Source organism: Anas platyrhynchos, chromosome 28 (assembly GCF_047663525.1).
Source record: "Anas platyrhynchos isolate ZD024472 breed Pekin duck chromosome 28, IASCAAS_PekinDuck_T2T, whole genome shotgun sequence".
NCBI lineage: Eukaryota > Metazoa > Chordata > Aves > Anseriformes > Anatidae > Anas > Anas platyrhynchos.
The window spans coordinates 3,531,643-3,556,375 of NC_092614.1; the positions used below are offsets into that span (position 1 = coordinate 3,531,643).

Here is a 24,733-nt window from a genome sequence, read left to right on the forward strand (position 1 = left end):
AAGGCATCTTTTCCAAATATGGATTACTGGAACAAAGTCCATATATAGCTTAAACAGCGCATCTTTATAGGCAACTCTTTCCACTGTGGTCACGAAGCTTAAAAAGCTTTCATTTCAAAGCCAGTACACAAAGAATTAGAGAAGAATCCAAAAGTACACTAGTTTTCAGACAACAGTTTAGTTGAACCAGAGATAATCTAAATACTTACTGCAATCATCAGTCCTGCTCACCAAGTTTTAAGGTTAAAAACAGATTTCCAAGTTCTGACACCCTACTCCCTTTTAGGTCCCAGTTGCAGCAACAATGCTACCAGTGACAGAGCCCGTAAAGAAAATGCCCTTTAACAGAGGTCACCTATACATAAGGCTTAGGAACTAAATAAGGGCCTAATTGCTTTGTCTTCAATTTGCCTGTATTCAAAAAGCCTTAGAGACCAATTATTTGTATTAGAAAATCCCTCTTCCCCTCATCTTAAGTAGCAGAAACACGCAGGCAGATAATTACTATTTGTTCTGTAGGGAAGAAGCACTGTGCAAGGAAGTCAGAAAACATGAGCACAGACAACACGTGGTACATTTGTTTCAAAAAAAAAGTAAATGTGGGTGTACTTTAAATATTAACCATTCTGTTCAAGTTCCCTTGTGACTGGCTTCCTAACAATATAATTTGGAGCAACCTGTAACTTATTGTAGCTAGAAATATGAAATTAGTTTCATTATTAGTAGGATAAGTGATTAATACATCTCACCAGCTTTGTACAGCAGAGACGAGATAAAGCAATCACCCTCCCTTCCACAGCAATGAACTTCACGCAGGATACATGAAACCTATTTTTAAATATTTCCCTGCTAGTCCCACGGGTACCAGTTTCAACTCACCACACAGTGAACTGCAGTCAATCTACAAATGTTCCATTTTTATTACAAAGTATGAAAGGCAGAAAATACTGTACCTAATACACAGGAGGCTGAAACTTAGAAAGAAGGTTAAAAAATCTGAATAAAACTACATAGGAAGCAGGAAATAGCATAAAAGGATGCAACATTCCACTTTCAAGCGACTTCAGAAAATTGCCTTAAAATTTACAGAGTTTCAACAGTATGGTTCCATGACTCAGGTGTTAAAATCCATTGTAACAAAACCTTTTGCATTTTCTCCATAAAAATAAAGGAGTATAGGGACACTGCAGTTATCCATGTCAACAACATATGTCTGTTGAATAGCAGGATACTAGGATTCCTCTAGGACAGTATAGTAGCAAAGTTGCAAATCTCAATATGGAAGGTGGAGAAAAGAAGGACAGAAGTAAAACTACTATTGCTTTAACATAGTTTAGTGAGAACAAGAAGTCGGAGTTTCATATGAATGTTTGTACAATCATGCTACAAAGATTACACCTTCAGGAAATTACCACAACGGGACTGTGAATGGAAAGAGCAGAAGGGAAAAAACACACAAAAAGTAAACATCTCCTACTGACTATCGGTAACAAAAACGCTTCGGCGCAACAGATTTAAATTACATTTTACACTGCTAGCAACCCAAGTTTAAAAAAAGGTTCCTTTTAAATAGTAGATTTCATAACTCATATTCACCAGGTTGTCAGAAAAGCAACACATTGCTTCACAGCTGTACTATGACTTTCACTAGTTCTCGCATTTCTGCCTTGGTTCAGATTCGACAGACCGATCGTCGTCTCTAACGGAGGAGACTTGAGAGTCACGCGTCTTACAATCGTGAGAGCAAACTCCAAGGGATGTTGACTTGTGGCTATCAATGAGTGCTGGAATATGGGCTTACGGCTACCCTTTGCAGCAATAATTTTCAGGAAATCTTTTTGTTAGATTTTCTGAGAAGGAATAAATTCAATGGAAGCCATCCAGATTTATTTTTATGAGTATGAAAATCCTAGCTTGATGCTGAGTACCAAAGGCTGCACAAAAGGCTACTGAGACACATGGCAGCCAAAGTTATCTTCTGAAATCAGACAGCAGCGAGCAAGTCTCACAAGTGCCTTTGTCTCTGGAGTCTGCCACGAATGATGAGCATTCAGTAACTGGTGTTTAGCTGCATTTTTAATTACTGCTTTTTAGTGCTGGTGAATGCTGCTGATCAAAAGTTCTGGAAATCTCTTCCTAAAAGAAGAGCTGGGGCATGCTGAATTCCTCTCAATATCCCCAACAATAAAACATTTCTGACTCTTCTCAGGTAAGAAGGGTGAAGTACAGCTGCCTCTCTAAGCATGAGAAAGTGCTCGTTAAGTGCCACATACAAATAAATCCCTGGATTCTCTGCAAAGATCAAGAGAAACAGGGACACAGCTGACAGTACCTTGCCCATTCCAGAACAGGTCTTGGACACGTCGGTTTGTATGTCCACTGTATAATAAATACAGGCCTGCTCTGGAATACTGGTCTGACAGTAGAAAGCAGTAAATGTGTAGAGATAACCTGTATTAACTGATAAGGTAACAGAACGGATGTGAGGGGGTAGGGCCATTTTGCTGACCAGCAATGGGAAGACAAACCAGTCCAGTATTTGGATGGAACTGTAACTCTGCAATCCACTGAGCCAACAGCTTACCCTTGCTGCCATTCATCCTTTTGAGGATGTTCTGAAAGAGACAAAACACCATTAAACACGAGGAACTGACAAGCTCCAGAATTTAGGTTGTGTGAATTTACAGACAGCAGCAGCAATTTTTCTATCACAAAAAACGTTACCCAAAGAATCCAGCTCCAGCTGTGCACCACCAACCTGCCACTACTGCCGCCAAGCAGTAGAGGAGAGATTGCCAGACACTGCTAAGTTCCTAAATAAAGCAAGAGGGACTCTCTGGATGACAAGCTGCACTAAATTACTTGGGGTGACCTTGCAAGGTTGTGTCATTCTCTGAATAGAGAGCTTCAGTTTAACACAAACAGTATTGTCAAGTGCTCATGGTTTGGGTGTTTAGTAGAAACAGATGAGGGTCCACTAGATACTGACAACCGTAGCCAGTTGAGGATTTCAGAGACTGATGTATTTAACATTTCACACAAAACACAGACAAACGCCTACCATAAAAAGACTGAGGAAAAGATGACTCTCCTCCTAATCTTACCAAAAATATACTTGTTAAAGTGCCATCTGCAAGAGAACAAAACAGACACACTCAGCTTTCTTGATTTACATTTAAAACAAGCACAAGAGCATCTGTGTGAAGAATTCCAATATATTGGACTTCTCTCCTCACCTAGTCCCCGGTAGGCAACGATCTATAGTTGAGCCTGATGCAGCTTTCTCATTGCGACACCAGGCAAAAATAGATCCTTTTACTATTATCCAGAACATTCAGGAGAGTAATTACAGCTAAGTTTTGAAAGGATCATTAACTTTGACTTATGAGAGGCAATGCCTCCCCCCTTTAAGTACATTTCAAGGTTCCATACGGAACAACCTGTATTATCAGTCTCCTGTCATATCGCTCTTTGAAACCACCGTTTCCTTTCTAAATAGATTGTCAAAGCACTCACATCCTTGCCTTTTAAATCCCTGCACACAGAAGCACAAGTCCGGTACACGCAACCTACCATAGGCCGTTTCAGTTAGACGATGAAGGGTTAGCATACTGCATGCTAATTCAACATCCAACTTGTATTCTGGATGCTTTCCCCTCACTAACGAGGTATTACACAATTGAAATCTCCTGGTTGAAGCCCATATACTAGCAACCGGTTGCCCACATAACAGCAGAAATCTGTGGAAAGCTTGGTTTAAATGGAACATAACAACCAGACAATAGCATAATATCTGGAATTAATCAACTGGAGTGCTGCACAACTACCGAAGCCAGAGAAAAATGACATCTCCGTACCAGAATCAAGGCCTTGCCTGTACCAAAATAGCCTGTGATTTTCTGCTTTTCTAACCTCACTGATGCTCAGACTTTTCCCTTAATGTTGATGCATACTCAAGGGATACGAGGCATTTGAAAGCAGTTGCTCTGCACCCTCCAGCAAGCACAAAATAATCAAGATCAAATGCTGAAGTATTTATATCCATGAACTTTGGAAAAAAATAATGCTTATGAGGGTTTCATACCCAACATAATTGAATGTTACGCCAGTAAAATGTGATAAATTCTATCTTCTGATTCACAGGGTACAGTGGCAAGTCTCAGGGTTTTATTTTATCTTGCAAATAAACTTGAACCAGCAAGTAGACAGTTAGTTTGCTGCCACTGTGTCAGCAGGTGCTGGCAAAAGGGCACCGAAGTCTCTCACTTCCTCTCTGGATGGAAGTGCCATTTGCACTACAGAACATCTCACCCATGAGGATTTTCATGTCTTTTCAGTCATTAACCTTTCAAGTGACTTCTTTGAAAAGAAGCTATTTTAAGTAGCATTTCCCTGTTCCAAAACAGCCTCTGGTGATTCTGAATGTAATTTCATAAGAAGAATGACAACAGATTATGCCCAAAGCAACATGTTATAGACCTAGAAGGTAGCCCAACTGGCTACACAAACAGGATATGAGTTTTATTTAGAATCCACTGGAGTCCACAAAATTCCTTCACTTGCCTTTGAAGAGTTTGGAATGAGAACCCAATACCACAGGCGAACTTCCATCGGTTTTATGGATGGAAGGGCTGACAATCCAGGTTCACAACAGAATTTTACTCTAACACTAGCAAAAGCTACCTGGTTATTTGTCTGTTAGCCCATTCACAGGTGCTCTTTTCATCATCTTGGTACAAACAGAGATTCTATTCCTAGAGAAGCAGGCTGTATTTGTCATTTAGTATAGCCAATGGAGTCTCTCAGTGACTTTATTTTCAAATAAATTAGCTTATGTCTTTTTTTAAAGCACAATTCGGCAGTTGCAAAAGATTTGTTAAGCTAAGCAACAGGCACATTCATCCTTGACTCACGCCATCTATTTAAGAATGAGACTTCAAAGCACAGAGGGGACTTCTGGAAGTACTAACGTTACAGGTAGTTCCTGCCATTCCCCAAACCACAACTTAAATTAAAAGCTTGTCTGGTAACAACTGACTTTGCACTCCAAGCCAAAGTTAAAATCCCTTAGTGACACAGCACATAATATCCACTGCTTGTAATTAAGCAGCACATTACAAGGATGTGCACATTTTGATGAGTTTCTAAAGCTCTGCACGTAGTTATATGCTGCTACTAAGAAAATCCTAATTTTCACTTAATTCTGAGTATTTTCCAATTTAAGATGAAGCGCTACTTAAAAAAATTGTAACCCAACTGTTTGGCTAACACCATTCTGATACCTCGATCGAATCTGTGGAACACACTACCCTCAGCACCACAGCTAGTAAGGAAAACTGACCTTCAAGTTAAATGGAGCCTTCTGTCAAAAAAAACCCACAGCTGACAGCAGCCATTGACAAACCACGACCTTAAACCATGTTAGTTTCTTGGCTCTGAAATTAAAAAGGGTGATGGAATAATAATGCTATTTCTAATGAATTGCAAACAAATTCGCAAGGCAGTGCTTTTCTGAGCTCATGTTGAAAAGAAATCTCTAGAATATTTCCCCATGTCCAGAATGACAAAACTTTTCAGAGTCTGTTCTCTACTTGACAGCACTTTCAGCGTCAGTTTTACTGTTTCTCAGCAATCTCTTTTTCCCAGCTCGCCTTTGCTGCATAAACCATCACAATTCAAGTTTGGCAGCGTCCTACTATTTATAATGCTGCCTGTAGTTGTAGGTGAATGTACGTTAGGTGGAAGGATGATTTTGATAATTTCTGACACTTACATCAAAACTCAGCTGGTATAGCCTCAGAGACCAGCTACGGTTGTCATGTCTTCGTTGGGAGAGCACTGTGGAACATCGATCTGAATAGCTGTGTTATATTAAGACTTCGCTGAAGATTTTTATCTTGCCTAATCCACTCAGCTTTGATTGCAAAGTATTACTGCAGAGCGTTCCACTATTCAAAACAGAAACAGATGCCCCTGGACACATCCCAAAAAGACATGAGGATGACAAGTGCCAAACCAGAGCCTCTGTGGCACTGTTTCTTTCATTTGAAACCCATCTTCTGTGCATTGCATTAGGGAATTCTTTCTTTCAGAGAAACAGCTTTCATTTGGATAGCAGACCAGCTCTTCCAACTCATCTCCTCGTTCAACAAGACCTGACAGTACAAAGCAAATACATTTAGGAAAAAAAAGATTGCTTTGCACTCCTTTCAAGAACTCCCAGGAACACAGGCCAAATGCAAAGAAGCTCCAAGGTGCAGGTTAACCACAAATCTTGGTCATATTATTTGCCAATCAAGCAAGCTACAAAGTGTGAAACCATTTTATTTTGGTTCAGATAGTAAGCCCTCTAAGGGGAAATCATTTCATTGGAAATGTCACTCCAAAGTCCATTACAAATAACATTTTTTGAGAAGTCATTTACCTCAGAGGGAGCTCAAGTCATGCAAGTATCTTCTTTCTGAAACCTATTACCATTCTGTTAGCTAACACAACTGCAGGAGACACACAATAAATTCAGTTATAATTTAAAAATAAGGCCTACCATAGTAGCAACTGCCTCTAGCATCAGAAAAGTGTAAGGAAATTGTGCAACAAGTACTTGTACTTCACAGCACCAGAAAATTCTGCCCAGGTAACCAGGTATTGAGAGCCAAGGCAACGGTTAACTCTGGCAGGCCTTTACTGCCAGGGAGCCTGCAGTGTTTTCGTGACTTGTATCAACAAATATATCCTGCTTTGGGCCTGTGGAAGTGGATCACATATCAAAAGTAAGAATTCGGGAGAAAAGCCTTACTCAATAGAAAGTTAGCCCAATATATAAAAAACATACAAATGTTTAAACAGTTGAGAGGCAGCAAAAACAGGAATGATAGATTCCTGCCAAGGTGGCTGTTAACATCACCGTCTTTTTCCCCACCTTGTTTTGCACTTGCATCTATCGAACTAGTTAGATGTGCTGCCCCAGCTGGCTGACAAACACGTGGACATACGCAGCAACTGAAAGCCTGCAAGCTTATTAACACAGTCAAACAAATATACAGAACTTTAACTGAAGAAAAAAAAAAAAGAAAACCAGAACCCAAAAGGTCCAAGAGGCTCAGCATGTCTCTGCATTTTAGAGTCTTGGGGACAGGGAACACCTGTCCTTGATTCTTGTAACAGTTTCTTGGAACAGTAGATGCAAAGCAACAATAGATACTGGCCACTTGACTTGTGTTGTTCTTACTTTAGAGGGGAGGGGAAATTATACGGCCTTGCCTCAATTTGGCATGAAGCAGTAATGTTACACTCTCAAAATCTCCAGGCAGTTGTTGTAGCAGATAGCTATCCAGTCTGGCTGAGTCGATGCCCACTGTACATTGTTGATTTCTCCCTCTGCTGTATAGGCCAAGATAGGGTCCTCAATGGCACGAGGCATTTGCTGGATGTCCCAGATGAGAGCCTGATGGTCATCCGCTGCACAAAAAAACAAAATAAGTAGAATCAAAGCATTATGGAATCTCCCTACACGGGATCTCCCTAATATGGGTGTAGTAGAAGCAGCTGGATAGAATATGGCTGTTGCAGTCCAGATAAGAAATCAAGATGGAGATACAGTGGTGCAGCTGTTCTCCAACAACACCAGCACACCTCTTTGGATAATTACGTGTTATCCAGGACAGTTATAAACTGAATAATCAGTGGAACTCCAGTTGAAAACATTTAAGAAGTAGCTTGCAAAAAAAAAAAAAAAAAAAACAAAACAAAAAACCATTAAAAAGCATGGAAAATAGAATAGCTTAGCCAACAGAGATGCACAGTTTGGGCACTGAGCTCACTATTGCCATCCAGTAAGCAGGCATCTATTTCCACAAGCTTTTTAGGAAAGTCTCTAATAAAGGACTTCTAAATCACTTATAATCTTTAGCAAAAGGCAGTAAGAGAAGTGCATTAACTTTTTGGAAGAAAGGATTTTGCAAATGTAATAGAAAGCTCCCAAGCAGATATTCACTAATGTACATGGCGAGAGATCGATCTGGAATCCCTTTCCACACCTACCTGCTGTACAAATATGGCAGGAAGAATGAGGCGCCCAAGCAATCCCATTTACACACGCTCTGTGGTTGTTTAACCTGGCAACAGGAGTGCAGGGAACTCTGACATCTAGAATCACAACCTTCAGAAACAAAACAACAAAGTAAATAATTGGCATTTTTTCTTTTTTCCTCCAGAAAACAAGAAGATTTAAACTAAGGCTGTGAAGACTTTCCCAAAGGGTGCACCTGGCAAGCACACGCTGTTCTCACGGAATAGTTTCTAGCTGGTCAGCAAATTGTGTGCATCTCAAGAAGAGTCAGGCCTCACCAGGAGGGCTTGTGAGGTATGAGAACATGGCAAATGAATTATGCTTCCCTGAAGCAGCACAGGCAACAAACTAAGGTACATTGCCTTATGCAATGAACTGAGAAAGAACAGGATGACTACAGTACTTGCATTTATGGTTTTATGGGAAAGCTGTTGCCCAACTGGCTCACAGACCCTCTTAAAAAAATCAGCTGAAATATTTAGGAGCCCCAGAGATCTCCAAGTTTATAACGCCAGTTACCTCTAACTCCTACTGAAATTACTAAAATAAGTGATCCTTAATCATACTCCACATAACAACATTGCCCTCTTCCTTCAAAAGTTAAGAAATTAAGGGTCAAGCAACCTTCCAAAAATCCCAGCCAGTAGCACCCCCAGGAGAGCTAGTGCCTCACCTCCATGCCATCCATGGCCATTGTAGCAAGATAGTTGGGATCCTGCTTGTTCCAGCAAAGACGCAGCAATGGATGGTGCTGTGGGTCTTCATAAATGATGGTGCTGTGTTCCAGATGACGGAGATCGAACATCCTCACCGAGCCATCTGCACCAACTGAAGCGAACATATCTCTTCCACCACCTGCACGGCTAAATGCTATGTCATACACCTGCTCGGCACCAGGGCAGAGAAAAACACAACCTCAGTTTTAGTCAGTGCACTGCCTCCTAATTCACAGCAAAACGGATTTTCCATATGAATAGCAGAACTAGTAGTGACATTTTCTGTTAAATGCTTGAGCTTCCTAGCTAGTTTTTAAGTCACTATGTTTGCCAAAGGGAAGGGGAAAAAAACAACAACTAGTCATGTCATTACAGGATTATTCACTGAAACCGAACATATTTGTTTTCCAGACTCAGATTTTGTTAAAATGAAAGAATCCTGTAAGCTGTTTATTGCCTTTGATACCCAGTTGATTACAATTCCAGTTTGGTGCTTTATCTCATTTTTCTAAAATATTCTAGAGCATAATCTAGTAAGACAAACATATTCTCAAGCCCAGATTTTATGACGAGTAAACAGAGCAGTAGCCAACAGAACAGCTTTAATCAGTTTGTAACGTATAAAACCTGTATATCTGAGCTATAACTAATGCATATCAGAGCCATACATCTTAAATTTTAAATACATTAAATTTTTGGATAATCAGATTTCTCAAACAAAAAAAAAACAAACAAAAAAAAACAAACACAGAAAAGCCCTTTTCCTTGTCTGCTGCTTTAAATATATGCAATGTAAACAACCAAATGAAGCCATCACCTCTTTGTCATGCGCAATAAGTTGGGTCTTAACATGGCCAGAGACCAGATTTACTCTTCCAAGAACCTGCCCTGTCTCCAGACCCCAGATAGTGCAGGTCGTGTCAATACTAGAAGTACCTGAAACAAAAAGCAGCTTCTGTTAGCAAAATGAATATTCTTAATACGATAATTTGTGAGAATTTTGCTAATGACTTGCTCCATTAGTGTAATAGCCTCTGACATCTACAGATCAGAATAGCTCCAAGAGCAGCATACAATTAAAATCAAGAATGCCAACCAGCCAGCAATCTGCCATGCATTTAAATGACCCAAACCTTTTAGCTGCGGAAAGAGTCTTTCACACAGGAATAAAGTGTAAATAGCTCATGTCTGCTTCAATCTATGCAGAAGCCTGATGCAGATCTGGGATGAACTTCCCCATCCTTTAAGTCTCATGCACATGTCAAAACCAAAGCCTAATCCTAGAATTGCAATAGCACATCGTTATTAACTGATTGCTTCTGTGGACTGAAGGTGGGGCTAGCAGTAAAGCTCTTAAGAGAGGAGCAATGCAACACAGAAAAAATAAATCATGTAGTAAATAATTACTAAGACACATTATCAGTGTTAATCTCTGGGCAAATCCCCCTGACATGAACGGCTGTCCTCTACTGGAAAACAAACCTCTGCTGAATCAGTCATCATGGATTGACAATTTCTCCCAAAGGCTAAAATTAAGCCTTAAGCATTCAGCCCCCTTCTCCAACTGAATTAAGGGCTGCTGCCATTGAAATGATTTTCAGAAATAAAAAGCTTGGTATGGAGTTTTCTAACCCACTCCAGAACACACTGGGTAAGTCACAGGAGTTCACGTCCACTTTTACTCAGCACTGGAACACCAGCTCACCAGCCCTGAAGGCTGATAGAGCCTATCTGCAAGGTAGGAACAACTGAGGCAGCAAAGGAACGCCCCTAACCCAACCTCCGTAGCGGAGGAGCCACCTTTCAATATAAAAAAAGTCTCCAAGAGCTGTCTTTTTTTTTTCTTCTTTTTTCAAAACCCAAGACAACGGCAGTTTCTCCAACATACAGATTTGTCTGCTTGTTAGTTACCAGAGTGCTGCTTGCAATGACAGCAGTCGGGCACATCTGGGATTTCACCAGACTGGATTCAGAAGCGTGTCTTTCACACCAACAGCTGCAGCGTTTTGTCAGTCTCACCTAGGAGGTACGGATCCACTTCATTCCAATCAAACGATGTTAGCGGAGCACAGAAATCAGAGTTCTTGTTATTGTTCAGCAAACACTCCAGCCGGGTCTCTGTTTCACCCACCTTTAGGAAAAGCAAAACACCTGACTGAAATAGAAACATCACGCGACTCGTTCCACTTGTACTTCCAACACAGAGCGCTAATCCCGGCTTTCTTTCCCTCAGCTTTACAGCCTAACTGTCTGGAAAACACAATCACCACCTCTGTCTTCAATCAGGTGATTAAAACAGCAATTACCACCGTAATTCTGCCTTTCCTACAGTCTTTGTATTTAGTAGCATTATTACTGCAGCTAAGAAAAAGTTATTCAGTGCTCTGCCTTCATTTTGTGTCTTCACCTTCACACTGCAGCAAGCACAAGACACCCTGAAAGGAAAGTGAAAAATCTGGTCTTAAGTACAAAGGAGATAACTACGCAGCAGTTAGTATCAGAGGTCTCTCCCCAGGGAGGATTTACTCACTCTCCACACACGCAGGTAGTCACCGCTGGTTGCCAGCAGGTCTGGGTAGACTCCCTTGGTGTCCGGGATCCACATCAGCTTTGTGGTGGGGTAGGGGTGATCAAAGGTGTTCCTGCAAATGAACTCCGAGCTCTCTTCATCCAAACCAACAAGCTGCACCTGTAAGAAGCCACATTCAAAAGAAAGAGAAAGCATTTTTAACAAAAGAATAATTTATAATTAGTGCATTAGGACAGCGTATTTCAGAAGGATGCTTTCTGGAACCTCAAGGACAATTACAAAGGACAATTAATCATGGCAATGGAATGAGAAATCTTCAAAGCTGTGCTTACGTGCCCAGCTGGGAAGCAAAGCGAAGTACCCATCCTCACCACAGCGCTGTACTTGGAAGACGTAATCTTAAGTGAAGCAAAATCCCAGCCCCAAGGACTGAAACCCACCCTTCTCTTCCACACACTGCACCAGATCCCACCAGCTAACTCTTGGGCTGCTCTCAGTGTCGCAGTAGCAAACACAGCCTGCCACAGCTGCACCAAAGGAGAGCACAGATTAATCCCACCTGGTGTCAGAAAGCAAAGAGAATTCAAACTTGAGAAAAAAAGGAGGGGGAAGAGAAAACATCAACAAAATTATTCTAGTGTTTTGTGTGAAAAGACCAAGAAAGTGGGCCTGCTGAAAGATTTTAGGCAGCTGATCTCCAAATTAGTATTTTTCTTCCCATGGTAATGTGATAGAGGGAAGGGCAGACAAGAAGCTATCTCCACATAGCTCGGTCATGACAGCACCTGAAGTAATGCTGGTAGTCCCAGACATGATGTTATTAGAAAAATATTGACATGTCAGAAAGCGCTCAGAGAACAATACGGTGCTGGGAGGAGGTGTTTACCTAGCAGTGCCTACAAGACCTAAACAGGATGAGAGCCCCACTGTGCTGAGCGCTGCTCGAACACAAACACTGCGAGGACGACTCATTGCAAGCAGTTTGTAAGCTGCTCACAGTGGGAACTTCCTAATACTTTCCACACTGCAGCTTCCTCCTGGAAACCATGGCTTAATAGACTTATTCTAAGATGTTTATCTGCACAATTCCTAAATATTCTGGCAAATGCAATTCAGCTCATGAACTAGACATTTGAAGTAGGCTGGAAATCATCACATTTCCCCCCAGACACACAACAGCACACCTCCACAGTCCAGTTACGAGTTCATTTAGGGATGCTCCTAACAAATGCGACCCTTACTGCTCGTCAAAACTGAAGATCCATCCTTTCCACCCTGTAAGAGACCCTAGAAGACATCAAACCAAGCCTCTAAAACCAGGCCACGTCTGCCTCGCACTCCCCTCAGTGCAGCTGCTCCACTTCACAGCCCACCACGAACCAGCCCCGCATCTCCCGGTCTTCTGAAGCGATTGACAGAAAGCTCCAACTCCTTTAGGGCTCAGGAATGCTAAGCGGATTTCACAAAGGAAGCAAATTGTCCTTGGTCACAGAAAATCTTGCGGCAAGGTCAGAATCAGAAGACAAATGACTTGTAATCATTTCTTTCCCTTTGCTTTTGCTGTTTGCAGCTCAACGCGTGGGCATTAAGCTGGTCCGAAGCAATCAACATTCCCCAACCAGAGGGGATCTCAGACAGCAGAGGACTCGCTTTCCTGGTGCGAACTGACAGATCCCCACCCTGCATGATCACGTTTAACCCCTCTGCAGAAAGAGCAGTGCCAGCCAACCCCTTGCTGACCTTTGATGTTTTTCAGCGCAGGCCAGGTTGGAGAACAAGAAGCCCACCGAGGACACGAGACCTCCTGGCACCTGCTGCTGACTGTGGGACCCAGCAGCAGCAAACACCGCTGGAGCAGCTCTGCTCTCTCTTAGCTCAGCACGTTCAGAGGTCTGACTCTTCTCCTTGGACCCGATCACAGGCAACGACTACAGAACCCCTCCAGCCATGCTCTCGGTGCAGGCTGCAGAGAATGATGGGGTTTATTTTCGGGATGCTGCCCATATGAGAGCCCTGTCTCACCTCTCTTGCAGGAGGGAGAGATTTGCTGCTGTCAACCACTGCATGAAGCAGTGCCTGAAGCCGAGACCAGAAAAGCCTGAGGAGATGCTAAAACCAAAGTAATGGTCAGGCAGGAGATGATCTGAGCCGTTCTGCATCTACCTGTCACTTGTCCCGGTGGGGAAAGGAGGACAAGGGGGGTTCAACCTCCATGAGCTTTGCAATTACGCTGCGATGGCAGCCAGGAATGCTGCGTAATTATTTCATTTCTCCCATAGGTCAAGATACGCTGCAATTGGATGTGTTTTCCTACCACTGTCCATCAAGTCGCTGTGATCGACTTGTCTTTACAAGGAAAATAAAAACCTTACAGAAAAATAAACGCTTACAGAAAAATAAAAACCACAGCCCCCTGGTAAAGCAACCACACCAAACGCTCCCTGATCTGAGGCACTGTGCAGGAGAAGGTGGCACCTCTGTCCTCCAGGTACAGCCTGCAATCAGCCTGCCTGCTCCTTTCCACAGATCACTCCTGATCCCCGAAGCCACACTCAGCAGCCTGCAGCTGCCTCCCATCACACCAGCAATCTGCTCTAAAGTCTAACAGCCGTTTGCTAATCCAAGGCGTTCAGGAAAAGCCAGCCTAAATAATTTCAGCTCTTCCCACTGTCTCCTTCTACGAGGGAACGATCGGTGCAGGTGTAGGAGCTGAAGCAGAACTCCCCGGGGGTTCAGAGAGATCCTGGCAATCAGCTCCCTCCTGTGCCCTCCAGCTTGTTAGTCGTAGGGGAATTAAAGCGGTTAGGAGAATCTGGGAATTTGGGACAGCAGGAGATTGGGGTTCTGCAGCGAGTAGAACTGAATCCCCCACAAATGAGAGGTGCGAAGAGACCTTTTGTGCATGTAGCTGCACATACTTGGAGCTCTGGTAATTACTACAGAAATGGAAAGTCCCCAAAATGAAGGGGACAAGAATCCGTCCTCTTCCTTTCCCAACCCCAACAGAAACCGCTGCTACAATGAATGCTCGGTGCATTAAATCTTTTTAAAAACACCTTTAAAAATACAAATAAAACAGGAGAGTAACATGGAAAAGCTATATTGACCTATTTGGTTACGTTTTCAGCAAGCTAGAATTGCTATTCCAGTCTGGGCTTTGGTGCACCAGGGGGAAGGAAGGAAGTCGGTTATTTAGAACAAAACACCGCAGCAACAGGAACAGAAATGTTTGGTGCTTGTCAAAAGCCTCCAAAGATATCCGAGTGCAAAGAGAAAGCTGAAATGAAAGTGAGTTTTCGTTAGCCTTTTGATTGGTTCCACCTGCAAGGGTATTTTGATGTCAGAATTTGGCAACGTAAAACATCTCAACCGTGCAGGGCGGCTTCGGCAAGAGGACAAAGCTTCCACACGTGCCTGAAAAGTCTTAAATTCCCACTTATCTCAGAACTCGGGTTGAAAAAGAAACTGTTCTAAGCACATTATGGACTACTTGGGACACCTTCAGTTCTTTCCCTCTGTTCCCTCAGTTTTACCACTCCCACAGACAGAGGTTGGAGTTGAGAGAACTCACAGCGAGTGTGCCCCCAGCACGCCCACACAGGGTCTGTCCCAACCTGGAGCCTAAAGCCATTCCCCAAGGGTTTGAGCATCCCCTAAAAGTTTCAGCAAAGTGCTGAGAGCCTCGGAGAGACACCATGAAGAGCATGCAAATAACCGAACACTCCTAAGCTCCCTCTGGTCTCCAAAGGGAAGACACCACCAATGCTCTGAGCACCATTTGCCTTTATCCAGGAGGGCTCTACCTGTCATCACCTACCTACAGCAGAAGGCTCTACTGAAAACACCTTAAAAAACCCCAAACCCCACCCCTCACCACACAAAAACCCCAGCACCCTTTAAGGATCACAGCAAACCATCTCAACAAACCGAAGGCCACGTTTCGCTGTGTTGTTGTACAAACTGAATTTTTAATCACCCATTTTCTGTACTTCCAGCCTGGCAACTCAGCCTCGCACAATTACTCTCCTGCTGTTCGCACCGCGCTGCATAAATACAGAACGAGGTGCTCGGAGGGACCGGAGTCAACAGGATTGTGAGTCCTGAGTCACTGAGGTCAGGAGAAGCTCTGGGGAATATTTACAGACGGGTCATTTACACAGCCCTACAGAGCTTGTCTGCACCAACTAAGTGTAAAGGATAAAAAAAAAAAGTGGCTGACTCAACTGCCTTTATGGTGGAAGCCTGAGCCGAAAAGCAGACTCGATAACGCTGTGATTGGGAATAATAATCCCCGGGGAATGACCCAAAGTGAAAAGCACCAGAACATGTCCCTTATTAGCCAACTCCACCACTTCTAAACAAAATATTCACAGGTTGGTGATTTGGCCTTTAAAGAAAGGAGAAGTTTTGGAGCTCAGCAAGCTGCCATCCCCAGCACCCTGATGGGGCTCAACTCATTCGTAGCCGATCAGCAGCTGGACCGCAGTGTGCTGTGAGCATCCCGCCAGGACTGCTGCAGGTGCAGTAACTGAACCGCTCCCAGAGGTGTCACCTGCCTTCAGATCACCCCTCATGACATCCCTGCCCAATGCCAACTTTTGGCCTTATTTTCTCCATTAAGCGGCTCGACAAAGCACCATGCTATAAACACAGAGCTCTATTTGCAACAGCTTCAGTGCCACACAACTTTCTGCATGCTCTATAGCCGGGTTTATTTCCTCGTCCCTCCTCTGCTCGTATGCATTCATCACCCAGACTGATGCATTAAAGGCTGTCGAGAAACGAAGGGTTTAATTTGAAGAGCCGGTCACCTCTCTGCTACTTGCACAAGGTGCTCTGCTTCGATGAGGAGAGAATGCTTCACATCAGCATTGCTCTCAGAGACGAGTAAAGGCACTGAGGGCTTACAGCCTCATGAAAAAGCCCCCCCAGCAACCTTCCACGAGGAGACCGAACGGTAAAACAGGCGTAACGCTGCTGACACAGCCTCAGCCCAGCTCGCACGCTCCCAGCCTCGAGTCCTGCCCGAAAACTTTCCCCACAAAACCCGGGCACGCCGAGGGGGGCTGAGGCCACTGAGGAGACCCCTCTGCGAGAAGCCCCCCCCCCCCCAACACCTCCCCCAGCCCCCAAACCCCACAGGGAACGACCCAACGAGGCGGGGGGGGGACCCCAAAACTCCCCCCGGGCCCTTTTTATTTTTTTGGGGGGGCCGTGCCCGTGCCCACCTTGTTGTTGTACTCCTCCACGAAGCTGCCCAGCGCCAGGCGGAACCGTTTGTCGGGCCGCACGCTCCAGTTCATGGCGTACACGGTCCATGGCGCCTCGTACTTGTAGATCTCCTTCCGCTTGCCGTGCAGCGACATGGCGGGGCCGGGGGGCGACCGGGGGGGAGGGGGGGGGAGAAAAACGAACCGGGACGGGACCGGGAGCGGGACCCCGGGGCTGGGCTGGGCCCTGCTGAGGGGAAGGGCCCGGGGCAAGCGCTGGGCCCGGCCTCAGAGGCGGCGGGGAGCGGGGCGAGGCCGCGGCGCCCCCAGGCCCGGCCTCAGACGCCCGGCGGCGGCCGGTTGGGATTCGGGCTCCTCACACAACGGGAGCGGAAGCCGCGCGCGGAGGCCCGCCCTCTGAGCGCGGATTGGGCGGCTCTGCTGTCCATTAGCCAGGCGGGTGGCTATTGGGTGGAACGCACGCCCGTTTGGCGCCTCGCGGTGTCCTATTGGTCGGTTTGCCCTTCCCTTGCCGGGAGAACCTACCGCGGAGGATGGTCCCGCCCTAGAGGGAGGCCGCGCTCGTTCTCGGCAGCGCATTGGCTGCCAGGGGTCGCAGTGGCGCGAGGCGGGCTCTCGAGCCCTTCTTGACAGCTGATTGGCTGGAAGCGCTGTCCGTCACCCCAGCCCGGGGCCCGCTTCGGGCGCTCCCTGGGGTCGCGAGTTCGAATCCTGTCTGCGCCGAGAGGCGGGCGGGGGGGGGGGGGGGGGGGCCGGGCTGTAATTAGCCCAGGGTTAATTACGGGGCTTTACTGCCAGCAACACCAAGCAGCCCGGCTTCCCAGGAAGCTCCTGCCTGGAGCTGGGCAGGCTGGGGCACAGTGCCTGGCTTCAGCCCCTCATGGCGGGGCAGGTGGTGCCTGGGGACCCAGCACAGGGTGCGGGTCTGGGGGCTCCCTTGGGTGCTGCTCCCTTGGGTGCTCCCCAGGGGTGAATTTACACCTACTCCCAACAAACACAGCTGCAATCCTCGTTAGGTGCCAAAAACATCTTTATTAGCAAAGTGTACACTAAAACTCCAGAGAAAGAGACGCTCACAGTTTTACTACTCTCAAAGGGAGCTCAATACGTTACTTGAGCAGGCGGCCTAGGACTGTCACAGCATCTAACCGAACAGCGAGGCGGCAGTGCTAAGTGGGCTTCTCCTACGGGGGACGCTGTGGGAGTCTGCCAGGGACAGGGCCGAGGAGGAGGAAGCATCTATCAAACCTTTATCAAAAGAGAGAAGCTGGGAGGACGGGCTGGAGATGAGGTGTCGGGGACTTTTCGGCTTTCTGGGATTGTGCTTTTGAGTTTTGTGCTTTATGGCCAGGCCGGTGACCAGCTGGGTTCCTACAGGGATTGGTGAGATGCGTGTTGGGGTTTGCAAGGCGCGGTTGGCCTTGCTGGAGAAGTCAGTGCCCTAGGACTCGTGCTGAAGCGTGCTGAAGTGGCGGGGGTTGTTGGCTCTCAGTGTCTCGGTGGCCATCAGGTAGGACAGGGATAGCTTCTGTCCTCTGTCCTTGTCCTGGGCTTCCCACCTGCAGCTCCCCCCAGTACCGCGCTGTGGAGATCTCCTCCTCCTCTGGTTGACTCCCCTTTATTTTGTGGTGCCCACAGGCTCCGCTGGGCTGAGCCCAGTACCAACGCAATGGTCCCGGCTCCGAAGAGCTGACAGCAAAGCGCCCTCACAGCTGAGAGCCACGGATTTGCTCCCCTCCAGTCGCTGTGGCTCACTCGGCTTTGTGCTGCTCTCGAGAGGAAGCCTTGGCAAGGAAGAGGCGGGTGGGTGCTGTTTGGCCTAGCCAGCCTGTTGGTGGCCGTAAGAAAGAACTGCTCTGGGTTCGCTATAATGTGCAAATGAAATCTACTCTATGGAAACCGCTGGAAAACGTTGATCTTGGAAGCCAGCCACTCTACTCTTCCTTTCACGGTGGCAGAAGACAGCTACAAATGATACCCCTGAGCCAACGGCATTGTCCTCCGTCTTACCCCTGCAGTCAAAATCAACATCAACTGACCGAGCTCACAGTTGAGGTTCCTCTTGACTTGCTTCGCAGCCCCCACATCTCTAACTTCCAGGAAGCACTGGGTCGGAGAGGTGTCTCTGAATGTCCTGGTGCTCGGAAGATGCCTCCAAGTGCTCAGGGAGGGAAGGGAACCGAGAGCCCCGCAAGAGTCCCTGGGTGTTTGGTGCCCTTTGGTGGGGAGGCTCTGGGTTGGGGAGAGGTGGGGAATGGTGCTCCTGTTCGGAGTAGACCGTCATGGTTTCATCGGACGCCACGGTGAGGTGCATCCCGCTCGACAAGGAGTCCCTGGATTTCAAGTGGAACTTTTCCACCTCCGTGTAGCTCGGGTTCTGGTGGGAAAGGAGGAACCAGGTGGGTTATGGCAAAAGCAAAACATAGTCGTGCTTTCTCCTTACCCCATCAGGTCTCAACCCCTTCAAAATGTTATTTTGGGCTTGGGGAAGCCTAAGAGCAGAGGAACCCACCCTGTTCCCTACTGACTGGGAAACCTGGAAGTGCTGTGCCCACAAATCAGGAGCAGAAGCATCCCCAAGTCGATCTTCTCTGGTTTCAGGACCTCTGGGCTTTGCCTGGACCCCAACAAACTTAGCTGTGTTCTGCATGCAGGAGAGAACTGCTGGTCCTCCCAGGGCTCATCCTTTGGGGGCAGCAGGAAGCTCGGTGGGTGCTGAGCCAGGACGGGGTGGCCTTACCTGCCCCAGGGCCGTCTGCTCCTCATCCTCCAGGGGTGCGCAGGGGGCGAGCGGCTCCAGGCTCCGCGGGACGACGCCGTACATGGCCAGGTTGTGCGAGGACGGCGAGATGGGGCTGTAGGCGGGCGGCACTTGGGACAGCTGGCGCTGCAGGAGCTGGAGGATTATATTAATGTCTGACGACATCCTGGACTCCAGCCTGGGGACAGAGCAGCCCAGCGTTAGCTCAGTGCGTCCCGCTGCACCCCGTCAGAGCCGGACCCACAGCGGGGCGGGGAGGAGGTGCTGATTTGGCTGCCTGCGGGTGCTGCTGCTCTGCCTGGTGCTGCTTGGGGAGATTTTTAGCAGAGCTTCAAACCAGTGCTGCCACAGAGAGGTCGGTCCTGCCGCCTCTCTCCTGCCACGCTCAATTTTCCCCTGCCTGGTTTTATTTTTTTGTGGAGCCAAACTGGGATCTGGAGCAGGGAACTGAGCAAAGTTAAAACTACCCCGGAGGGGGGGAAAAACGCAGTGGTTAGTTTTAACCTGGATCAATTCTGCAGGCCAGCTGCCTGTGCTGACAAATGGGAGCAAGATGGGTTGGTGCCAACCTTTCTGAACGGAGTAATAGAGGGAAAAGGAAAAGCAGAATAAGCCCCTTCCTTCTGCCTTGTCCTAACCCTAGGTGAAACGAGCAACACTGGCAGCCGTGGGCACAGCCCTCCTTGCAGGCAGTAGCCCTGGGAGTGCTATCAGAGCAGATGGGAGGTCTGGCTCCTGCTGCTGGGGCTGGCACCTTGGTGAGACACCAAAATATGTGCACAGGCGCTGGGGTGAAGTGAGATTAACACGTGCAGCACCGTGGATGGGAGAGCTGGCTGCTAATGTGGGTGCTGCCTGGGGCCTTTAAACCCGTGTTTCCAGTGCAGTCTCTTCCTTTTTATTCAAAAATCTTGTCCTTTTTCTTATTTAGAAGGCAACGATGTGCATGAGGAATTTTGCAGCTCTTTGCAAGAGGAAGAGGAGGCCTGCAAAGGGCTCAGGCTGTGAGCCTGGGGGTGTTTTCATGTCTGTGGTTGCATCAAGCCTGGAGGCAGTGGCAGAGCAGTGGATGTCAGGGGTGATGGGACGGCAGAGACGAGGTGCTGGGCTGCAGCCCGGGCTGAGACATGTAGTTGAGAAGCTGCTGCATTTACAAATCACTTCCACCTCCTCCCCAAGGACTGCAGAGTCCCAGGGGGTCAGGAGGTGGCATCTGCTGCACACAGAGCCTGGTGCAGCCACCCTTGGAGAGCAGGAGAAGGTGATGACCTGGATTTTCCCCTCCCCAGGTGCTCTCCAACCCTGTGCCCTGCCCACCTGCTGAGCTGAGCCTGCAGGAGCTCCAGCCTGGACTCGATCTGCCCTGGCCTGTAGTCGCTGTGCAGGGGGATGTCCCGTGAGCTGTGCACCAGGGAGACGTGCTGCAGGGGCTCCGGGTGGTGGTTCGGCCTTCGGTCTTCCCAGAAGGTGAACATGTTGGGGATGTCCAGGGGGGTGGCTGGAAGGAGATGAGACCCCTCAGCACCTCTGATTTGCATCCCCCAGCTCCCTGGCACGGAGATGCTCCAGGGCCCAGCACCCAGCGTGCTCACGGAAAGCCACCCCCCGACATACACGGTGCTCAGGGGGAGTCCAGCACCCTGGCAGCTGAGGTGCTTATGGGGATCCATCACCCTGGGCACCCAAGGTGCTCATGAGCAGCCCACCACAGTGGCACCCACCACACTCATGGAAGCTGCAACCTCCTGTGTGGCCCAGCACAGATCTGGCCCCTTGGGACAGCTCCAGAGGGGTCCCTGGGTGCTAGGAGAAACCCCATGGCACCGGAGTTTCTCCTAACATCCTTTCTTCCACCCTCCTACCAGCTGCAGATGTGCTACCTGTGTAGGACTGGCTGCTCTCCGCTGCCTGCTTGCCGACCTCCGTGCTGCTGGCGTTGGCAGTGATGAGGCTGAGCGTGGGCAGAGCAAAATCATCCTTTTTGGATGCGGGGAAGGGCTCAGCTTTTGTGGGGCTGCTGGGCTTGGCCTCGTCGTCGCTGGTCTGGGAGCAGGGGGTGGTGCTGCTGCCCAGGTCATCCCACTGGTCCTTACTCAGCGGGTCCTGCGGGTTGGTGAGCTCTGAGTAGGTGTGATACTGCTCGGCATCAGAGGTGCCTGCGTCTGGGTCTGTGGGGCAGCACAACAGGTTAATTTGGGGGGTGGCACAGTGGTAAAATCAGCCCCCGTCCCCTCTGGGATGCCTGTAGGGCTGGGGCATCCTAAGGAGAAGGAGGGAAGGCAGCATGGGTGTCAGTGTGGGGACATAGAGGGACAGATGCACCGCTTTGGGGTGCCTGCCAGGGCAGCGACTGAATGGCAAATCCCACTCCCTGGCTCTGCCAATGCTTCAGGCTGCGGAGCTGGGACGGGGCCGGGGATGGCCGGGGCATGATGAGGGAGGCAGGGGACTCACCGGGCTTGTTGGGCTGGCAGAGGGAGTGCTTGCGTCGGCGCACGCGCCGGTAGGTGCAGTCGTACTCCTCGCTGAGCGGTGTGCGGGGAACGCTGTCTGCCTAAGGGACAAGAGGGGCTGGTCACCAGGACAAGGTGCCATGGCCCACCCATGGGTCCTGCGGCCCATCCGTGGGTGCCAGGGCCCATCCATGGGTGCCACAGTCCATCCATGGGTGTCACAGTCCCTCCATGGGTGCTGTGTCCCATCTATGGGTGCCAGGTCCCATCCATAGGTGCCACCATCCAACCACCATCCTTCTAGGCCCGGTCTCCAGCCACCTCTGGCTCTTCTTCACTTCCCCATCCCACACAGCAACTCCTGGGCTGGTGGCAGAGCTCAAAGGACCCTAAGGGCTGGCCTGAGAGCTCAGAGACTGAGTGAGGAGCACACTGAGTGAGGAGGCCGACGTCCTCACTTCAGCCCTCCCACTGGCCAAATTGAAGGCACTGACCGGCCCATCCCTGGGACACCCCTGGCACTCACATCTCGCAGGTTGAAGGTGATCTCTAAGTTGCTCCAGAAGTTGTCGGAGAAGGCCGGGTACATGTCCAAAACCTCCAGCAGGTCCTCCCGCTGGATCTTGTGCAAGTCGCAGTAGGTCAGGGCCCTCACGTCGGCATTCGACTTCCCTGGGCGGGCATAGAGGCTGATGGGCTCCCCGAAGATGTCGTTCTTCCCTGTGCCAACAGACAGCTCGTTAGGGAGAGGTGAAGGCCCACCCCAGCTCTGCTGGACCAGGATACCTCACTTAGGGGCTTGGGGACAAGGGGGTGCCCAGAAACCCCGACCCTGACCGTGGATGTGGAGATTACACCATGACACCACCACTGATGGGGAGACCAAGCCAGCAGTAAGAGCTGGGGACTGCTGAACCCTGCTATTTATCTTCAGTCCTTTGGGGCCTCTCCCCAGCATCTCCAGGCAATCCTCCATCCTACATCCAGTGGTATGGTGACCAGCTGGATGATAAGGAACAGCCTTTCCTTCTCCAGGACTTGGAGAAGCCCTCTGCCCCTCACCTGCCACCCTTTGTCCATCGCTCATCGCCCTTTACCTAGCATTTTTTGTCCATTGCCCTTCACCCATCACCCATCACCCTTCGCCCCTCGCCCAGCACCCCTCGCTCTCCCAGAAGGAAGGACTTCTCCACCTAGGATGGCCACCACAATGTCTTCCCTCAGGATCTCAATGGAGCCCCGGGAGATGAAGTAGAGCGTGGTGAGGACGTCCCCGTAGTGCACCAGGGTGTCTCCGGGCGGCGCGTGGGTCGTCTTGAACTTCATGGCCAGGGCTCGCAGGCAGCCTTTGCTGGCCCCTCGGAAAGCCTTGCAGTTCTGCAGCAGCGTGCGGTTGAGGTGGAGGCAGATGTCTGCCTGCAGGCAGTCGGGGAAGCCCTTCAGCACCTGCAGAGAGCGAGGCAGAGATGTCCTCACACCCTTGTCCCCGGGAAGGATGGCCACAGTCCTGCCCATCCCGGGGTGCTGCGTGTTGTGGCCAAACGGGGAGCCCCCAAAAAGCCAAATCCCAAAGCTGGGGACATGTTCTGAGCAATGGGGACATGTTCATCCACCCTTGGTGGACGCCTGCTGTCCCTGGCTTGTACCACCTGTGCCGGGGATGAAAGCACTCCTGAGCAATAAATAATAATAATAACCAAATTAATCTATTTATACCCACTGGTGGCATATCCCCCTTTCATCTCTCCACCCACTAATCTTGGCTGAATGAGAGCGCAAACTGGTAACGAGGTGCTGTCCTAATTAAACAGCACCTGCCTGAACGCCAAGGAGCAGCACAGGCCAGTTGTGTGCAGCAACAGCTGAATATACCCGTGGCAAACACCTCTCCTCGAGCAAAAGCTGAACCTGAAGGTGAAATCAAGGTAAAACTCGCGACACGGAGAAAGTCACTGCCACCAAGGGCTTTGAATGCCTGCTCTGGATGCCTTGGTTTGGATGCCTGGTTAGGATGCCTTAGTTTCCCTACTGGGAAATCGGGGGCGGATGCTTCGATCGGGACGTGGGATGATTGATCAGAGTGTATCGTGTCTTAGCAGCATCCAGCAGGAGCTGGTGTGAGCGGTGGCACGTCCAAGCTCAGCTCATCGCAGGGGATTTGTGCCAGGCCCTGAGCTTCACGGGGTGCTGTGGCTTCATTTCCAGTTACTGCCACAGACGTCCAGCTCAGGGTGTTCCCTCCGTGGGAGAGGGATAACCTCAGGCTCTCCCAGCAGCAAAGCTCCCAGCGCTGCCCAGTTTATTGAGGCAGCAGCTGTTGAATTAATGCAAATCTGGTAGTGCTCAAGGATGGAAGAGGATCAAGTCTTAGAAAAAAAAAAAGGAGGATGAGCTGGGAATGAGCGGGTTAGCAGCCTGGTGAGGGCTGAAAGTTGGGGAGCACCAGGTGCCACCTCTCTCCTCGCCTTGCCCCTTCTCATTCCTCTCTGCCTTGCAGCTGGCTGAGCCAGCACGTTTGTGCACAGGACCCCAAGAGCTGAGTCCTGCCACCCTGAGACCACCCCAAGACCACCCCAGGCTGAGCCCCCCCTGCAACACCACGGTGCCTCGGTGCCATCCAAGCCTCCCCACCAGGCTCCGAGCCCCGGCGCCTCTCCAGCGTGGCTCCCCCATTGATCCCCCCTTTGCTAACAAACAGCTGCCTCTCTGGGCTCTAATTAAAATGGATTGAGGTTTATTTAAATGCCCTCCTTTCCCTGCCGCCGAGAGCGGGATGCACTTTGCTTAGCAACCGGCAGCGTGGAGAGGAGCTGGATCGATCCCGGCTCTGCGGCACCAGCAGACACCGTCCTGAAAGGGCTTGGCGCCGACGGGGGCTCTGAGCTCCTCGCTGGCACCAAAACCACCCTCCAGCTGAGAAATGTTATCGTGGGCCTGGAACGGAGGGATGGATAGATGGGGGGCTGAAGGAGAA

The 24,733-nt window shown here is 48.9% G+C and overlaps 2 protein-coding genes across 4 annotated transcripts in view; both read right to left on the bottom strand.

The window, feature by feature from the left end:
- Positions 1–896: 896 nt before the first annotated feature.
- On the bottom strand, positions 897–16,820 carry DCAF7 (DDB1 and CUL4 associated factor 7). Its single transcript, XM_038168711.2, has 7 exons — positions 16,543–16,820; positions 11,315–11,473; positions 10,804–10,915; positions 9,602–9,720; positions 8,742–8,951; positions 8,041–8,158; positions 897–7,458 (listed from the first exon to the last, which is right to left on the bottom strand). The coding sequence occupies exons 1-7, from the start codon at positions 16,678–16,680 to the stop codon at positions 7,286–7,288; spliced, it is 1,029 nt and encodes a 342-aa protein (XP_038024639.1). The 5' UTR covers positions 16,681–16,820; the 3' UTR covers positions 897–7,285.
- Positions 16,821–17,557: 737 nt separating this feature from the next.
- KCNH6 (potassium voltage-gated channel subfamily H member 6) overlaps positions 17,558–24,733 on the bottom strand; it is a 30,966-nt gene continuing 23,790 nt past the window's right edge. For 2 of the 3 annotated variants that reach the window (XM_072028753.1, XM_038168849.2), the window contains 7 exons: positions 22,953–23,205; positions 22,286–22,479; positions 21,761–21,860; positions 21,187–21,474; positions 20,624–20,804; positions 19,286–19,484; positions 17,558–18,922 (listed from right to left, as the gene is read on the bottom strand). In XM_072028753.1, coding sequence (XP_071884854.1) covers positions 18,635–18,922; positions 19,286–19,484; positions 20,624–20,804; positions 21,187–21,474; positions 21,761–21,860; positions 22,286–22,479; positions 22,953–23,205 — 1,503 coding nt within the window. In that variant the 3' untranslated portion in view covers positions 17,558–18,634. The remainder of the gene's footprint in view (positions 18,923–19,285; positions 19,485–20,623; positions 20,805–21,186; positions 21,475–21,760; positions 21,861–22,285; positions 22,480–22,952; positions 23,206–24,733) is intronic. The other variant, XM_072028754.1, reaches the window with a different exon arrangement.